The sequence below is a fragment of the Oncorhynchus keta genome, chromosome 33, assembly GCF_023373465.1.
Source record: "Oncorhynchus keta strain PuntledgeMale-10-30-2019 chromosome 33, Oket_V2, whole genome shotgun sequence".
In the NCBI taxonomy this organism is placed as follows: Eukaryota; Metazoa; Chordata; class Actinopteri; order Salmoniformes; family Salmonidae; genus Oncorhynchus; species Oncorhynchus keta.
Window position 1 is genome coordinate 19,326,484 of NC_068453.1, and position 6,000 is coordinate 19,332,483.

General features: G+C 39.8%; 2 protein-coding genes across 2 annotated transcripts in view; both read left to right on the top strand.

Moving 5' to 3' along the window:
- The window catches only part of LOC118365980 (FYVE, RhoGEF and PH domain-containing protein 6-like), a 33,224-nt gene extending 31,100 nt beyond the window's left edge, over positions 1-2,124 (top strand). Inside the window, 2 exon segments of the mRNA XM_052492374.1 lie at positions 172-320; positions 503-2,124. Of these exon segments, the coding sequence (XP_052348334.1) occupies positions 172-320; positions 503-539 (186 nt within the window). The 3' untranslated portion in view covers positions 540-2,124.
- A 2,359-nt stretch (positions 2,125-4,483) lies between these two features.
- On the top strand, positions 4,484-6,000 carry LOC118366347 (NADH dehydrogenase [ubiquinone] 1 alpha subcomplex subunit 12-like). Its single transcript, XM_035748939.2, has 4 exons — positions 4,484-4,754; positions 5,058-5,140; positions 5,366-5,453; positions 5,704-6,000. Exons 1-4 carry the CDS (start codon positions 4,582-4,584, stop codon positions 5,876-5,878), a joined length of 519 nt encoding a protein of 172 aa, XP_035604832.1. The 5' UTR covers positions 4,484-4,581; the 3' UTR covers positions 5,879-6,000.

The following is a 6,000-nucleotide window of genomic DNA, read 5'->3' on the forward strand; positions in this document are numbered from 1 at the left end:
ACCGCCACTCTAGTCACAAACACATATTTGTGCATTTTGTGTGTGTGTGTGTGTGTGTGTGTGTGTGTGTGTGTGTGTGTGTGTGTGTGTGTGTGTGTGTGTGTGTGTGTGTGTGTGTGTGTGTGTGTGTGTGTGTGTGTGTGACATGTGTACCTCTCTCCCTCTCTCCAGGACGTAGCTGCTCTAGAGAGCCAGCCTCTGCTAGGCTTCTTCCTGCGGGAGGAGAAGTGTGGCCCTTTCCAGAAGCTGCAGTTTAAACTGTACCACAAAAACACCCTGTTCTATATCTTCAAGGCTGACGACATCCCCACTGCACAGAGGTAATGGAGTATTAGAGTATTCATCAATCAGGAGGGGACCACGCTGTAACAGATAACTCCGGAGCGTGGGAGGGTGAAAGCATTCATATAGTTATTTTATCAATATAATGTTTATTGATGAGTTTGTTTTTTCCCAGGTGCCAATATAATAAAGTTTGTTGTGTTTCTCAATTTTCTCTCAGGTGGATAGAGGCTTTCCAGGAGGCCATGATTCTTTAACACCTAAACCAGTCAGCTCATGTCCTTCCCCTGGAGCCAGTTGAAGGACACCTTTTGATCCTTGTCCTCTAGACACGTCAGGGATCAGCAGCTCAGGAAGCACTCCCCACACCCCGAGCCCTGATGAACCGGTCTGGCTGCTCACCAGGAGACCCCAGAGTCCCACTGTCTTTCTGGTGGAAATATGGACTTTGTGTCAGCTCTATATTACATTCATTGTAAATGTTGGGATCTGTTGAAAATGTGCTCTTGGTCAAACCACCATGCTTCCAGTGGAGCTCTGAGGTTATGCGTGTGTTGAGCCTCATAGGCTGCATATCTATCTGTTCTGGATCTTAGATGGAATCGTTATGTGTCACAGCTGTGGGTCAAAGGTCATGTCCTGAAGCGTGTGCGTGTGGAAGTGTTAACAGAATTGTTGTCTGTGGACAGCCTGCTACCTTATACAGGGGTTCCCACAGTCCACAAAAAGCCTTGAAAGTCATTGAAAATGATTTGATGTAAATTGCTATTGATTTACATCAAGTTAAGTTAAAAGATTTTGTTATTTTCTTTGGAAAATGTAACATATTGTAAGCAAAGTATCAACTCAAATATTGATGAATTATGGAAATTGGAATGGCGATTAGAGTATGAACCTTGCATGATGGGATGGATACCAGTTACAAAGAAGGGTGAGACGCAGTGCGTTCTCTCTGAGTAGGGAAGCTTCTCTAGTGCACTGCAGGTGGTTGGATTCAACTGTGAAAAACAGGGTGCCACAGAGACACAGGAGATGAGCATTTTGCTCCTTAGAAATATAGCAAAATTACAGGGGTCGGTTTATATTGTTATTCTCTGTTAGGCTTAACTCAGTACATCTACCACATGCATAAGGCAGTATACTGGATAAAACTGGAAATGGCATAAGTGTCAATATTTTACTACACAACCTATAGAACAAATGCATTTTTAAAGTGTATTTGTTAGACTCAGAAGCGGTGGTTGGGTAATATGTAGAATTGGGAGAGTAAAATTTACTTTTTTTGTGTGTAAAAGTCGAGAGCTAATATTTATATAGAACTGTACATTTCTCAATGTCCATAATTATGTGATTTTAGAAATATGATTTATTTGATAACGGATACTATCTTTGTCACTTTTGTAATAAGTAGTAGCTATCTTTTGTATTGTATGCCATGATGGTTGTAAAAGCACGTGTTGTAACAATGCCTCACTAGTTTGTTTTAAACTGCCACAACAGACTTGTTGGATTCATTAGGAGGAATCTTTTAATCCAGGCCTCATTTGTATCATTTTTTTATTGAATCATTTAAAGTGAACAGATTACAAAATAATGTTTGTCTTTTGAGGTAGATATGGAATGGAGAATGAAATGTATCCCTGAGGAAATGCTCACTAGCAATAAAGCAACATCCAGACAGTGCCTTAAATATGCGCAATTATCTTGTAATGATATAGATACAGAAAACTGTATTTAATTATCTGGTGCATTGTTTAATTAATTATTCATTTGAATTAGGATATTCTATTATCACAGTGACTACTTTGGCCGGCACATCTGACATTAAACAGTGAAAATATCCATTATGTATTTAAATAGATTTTTTTTTTTTAGTTTACATTTAGTACTTCAAATGTACTAATCAGGTTGCACTACTACACCATTATGACAGGTGGCCTTATGGGAAATGAAGTTTATAACACAGAAACATTAGGGATAATATTTTAAAGAGACTAAATGTCCCTTCATCCTTATACACAATCACTAGAGAGCCATCGTGTCTTGTCTGTAAATAATATTTCTGCAGAACTGTCAGGCACCACTTTTTAATGAAACCTCTGAAAGTGACTTTGCATCATGACTCAATTTCATGCTTTGAGACATCAAGGGATGAGGGAGTTAATACATCGTTCCTCCTTAGATTACTGTCACTTAGTTATTTTATTGCATAGTACTGATTGATTTGTGGGTGCAGGCATGTCTTTGTGGGTGTGGATCTTTGCATGTGTTTAAGTTTGACACTGATAAAGAAGTCTTCCTCGGCTGTCTTATTTCTGCTTTGAGCTCAGTGATCAAAGCGCTGTGTTGAGGAAGATAAGAGTATTTCAAAATATGACTCATATTTACTCCAACGCTCACTCTGGGTTTACTCTGCACTTTTCTTCCTTTGAATAAGATTATGTATGTACAGTGCCTCCAGAGATTATTCATACCCCTGACTTATTCCACATTTTGTTGTGTTGCAGCCTGTACAGTGCCTCCAGAGAGTATTCATACCCCTGACTTATTCCACATTTTGTTGTGTTGCAGCCTGAATTCAAAATAGATTAAATAGATTTTTTGGGGGGGGGGGTTTCGGGGGGTATTGAAAATTAAATACAGAAATATCTCATTTACATGTGTATTCACACCCCTGAGTCAATACATATTAGAATCACCTTTGGCAGAAATTACAGCTGTGAGTCTTTCTGGGTAAGTCTCTTAAGAGCTTTGCACACCTAGATTGTACATTATTTGCACATTATTCTTTTAAAAATTCTTCAAGCTCTGTCAAGTTGGACATCGCAAGACAGCCATTTTCAAGTTTTGGCATAGATTTTCATGCTGGTTTAAGTCAAAACTGTAACTAGGCCACTCAGGAACATTCCATGTCTTATTGGTAAGCAACTTTTAGGTTATTGTCCTGCTGAAAGGTGAATTTGTTTCTCAGTTTCTGTTGGAAAACAGACTGAACCAGGTTTTCCTCTAGAATTTTGCATGTGCTTAGCTCTATTCTATTTATTTTTATCCTAAAAAAACTCCCTAGTCCTTGCCGATTACAAGTATACTCATAACATGCTCTAGCCACCATCATGCTTTAAAATATGAAGAGTGGTACTCAGTGATGTGTTGTGTTGGATTTTCCCCAAGCATAACGCTTCGTATTCAGGACATAAAGTTAATTTATTTGCCACATTTTTTGCAGTTTTACTTCAGTGACTTATTGCAAACAGGTTTTGTAATATTTTTATTCTGTACAGGCTTCCTGCTTTTCACTTTTTCCATTTAGATTAGTATTGTGGAGTAACTACGATGTTGATCCTTCCTCAGTTTTCTCCTATCACATCCATTGGCCTTATGATGAAATCCCTGAGCAGTATCCTTCCTCTCCGGCAACTGAGTTAGTAAGGACACCTGTATCTTTTTTGTGACTGGGTGAATTGATAAACCATCCAAAGTGTAATGTTCAAATGGATATTCAATGTCTGTTTTTTTACCCATCTACCAATAGGTGCCCTTCTTTGCGAGGCATTGGAAAACCTCCTTGGTCTTTGTGGTTAAATTTGTGTTTGAAATGCACTGCTAGACTGAGGGACCTTACAGACACTTGTATGTGTGGGGTATAGAGATGAGGTAGTCATTCAAAAATCATGTTAAACACTATTATTGCACACAGATTGAGTCCATGCAATTTATTATGTGACTTGTTAAGCACAATTTTACTCCTGAACTCAGGCTTGGCATAACAAAGGGGTTGAATACTTATTGACTCAAGACGTTTCAATTTGTAAAAATGTCTAAAAACAGAACTCCACATTGACATTGTGGTGTATTGCGTGTAGGCCAGTGACACAACATCTGAAAAACAACAAAATGTGGAAAAAGTCGAGGGTTGTGAATAGTTTCTGAAGACACCGTATGAAAGTATTTTTGAAATGTATTTTATTATAACTAATTATTATGTCATTACATTTAGCTTCTAAATGATACTTCTACATTAGTCATCACATTTTGCTCCCAAGTAACGTTAAGATACACTTGAGACAAGACTGTTAGCATGGTTACATTATTATTTTTTTTTTTTTACAATAGGTTACCATCAAATTGTCATCAAATTGTTTCTAGTATTGAAACACTTCAAAATGGACAGTTAGGTGGTAGCATTTTCTTACTACGGTTTACTTTACTCGTTTACTGTCATCACAGAACAGAAGAGAAACAGTGCTTGAAACGGCTTGAAATGCTGTTCGTAGACTAACTACAGTTAGACTTGAAACAATGGACGGAACTATTGTGGACCGGGAAGCGTTTCATACGGAATGTACAACAGTGTCCGTTACCCAAAATCAGTCCCGTCTAAAAATGGCGGAGTATATACATGTCGTTCGAAGGGCTTTGGGACAGTTAGGAGGTCACGGTGGTGTGAAAGGCTTATTTGTTCAGTTATTCAGGTCAGTTGAAGAGCGATATAATGTACTTTGTAATCTTTAGAGGTGGTTGTCACTTTCAATGCATTTACTCAAGATAAATAAGTGTCCCCGGTCGGCAGGCAACCGGCTAGCTAACTTCCTATCGTTAACTACTGTAGCTGGCTACATTGGTAAACAAACGGATTCACTGCTCTTTTTCAAATCTGTTTTAAGACTACTTGATTGTGTGATCTCTGACCTGTATCCGGTCTGACAAATTAGACATAGTGCTAATGGACTAGCCAGCAATTTATCTAACTTGGAGTGACTGTTATTTTGTTACAGGGCAAATGATGTGAAAACGGGAGCCCTGATTGGCGTGGACAAGTATGGAAACAAGTACTTTGAGGACACACGCTACTTTTTTGGTAAGGTTGAACAGTCCGAAACCTCAGCTCACATTACCAGTGATGGCCTTCGGCTATGTACTGCAGTGACAATCATCATATTATCTCTGAATGTAGTCGGCACATATAATATTTTCCATATGGAGTTGATTGGTCAGAGTGTGGGGAAATCAAGTAGTATAAGTGTGGTAGAGAGGGCTGTTCAAAGACCTGTAGTGTACTCAGAGTAACACCTCTCCTTGTCAGGTCGTCACCGCTGGGTGATCTACACCACGGAGATGAATGGAAAGAACACCATGTGGGAGGTGGATGGCAGCATGGTGCCCGCTGAATGGTAAATACATCTCACTTGGTTTGACACAGGTGGAGTTGCCTCGATCTCAGTGACTGGGCCATTGCCATGTTGGAAATACTGGCCTTCATAGTAAAATTGCTGACAAAGTTCTGAGTATGGAAGTGTCATAGATCTGGGTGGTACTCATTGAGTTGATGTACTGGTGTCTTAATTGTGTTTTTACCGTCTAAGAACCTTCTATTGATGAAATGAGTACCTGATGCTAACTTCCAATCTTAAATCTCCTCAGGCATCGCTGGCTCCACTGTATGACAGACAACCCCCCCACCACACACCCTCCTACGCCCAAGAAGTTCCTGGCGGAGGTCCACCAGTTCAACGTGAGTGGTTCGGCCCAGGCGTACGTGCCCTACTCCACCACCCGCAAGAAGATCCACGAGTGGGTGCCCCCAAAGGCTCAGTGACCCTGCTTAGACCTGACCTTTGACCTCTGACCCGTGACCTTGTTCTGTAAATGATGAGTGTTATTTCCTGTGTGCGTTCACCACCACATCTTTGCTTCTAAATAAAATCGAATCTATATGGA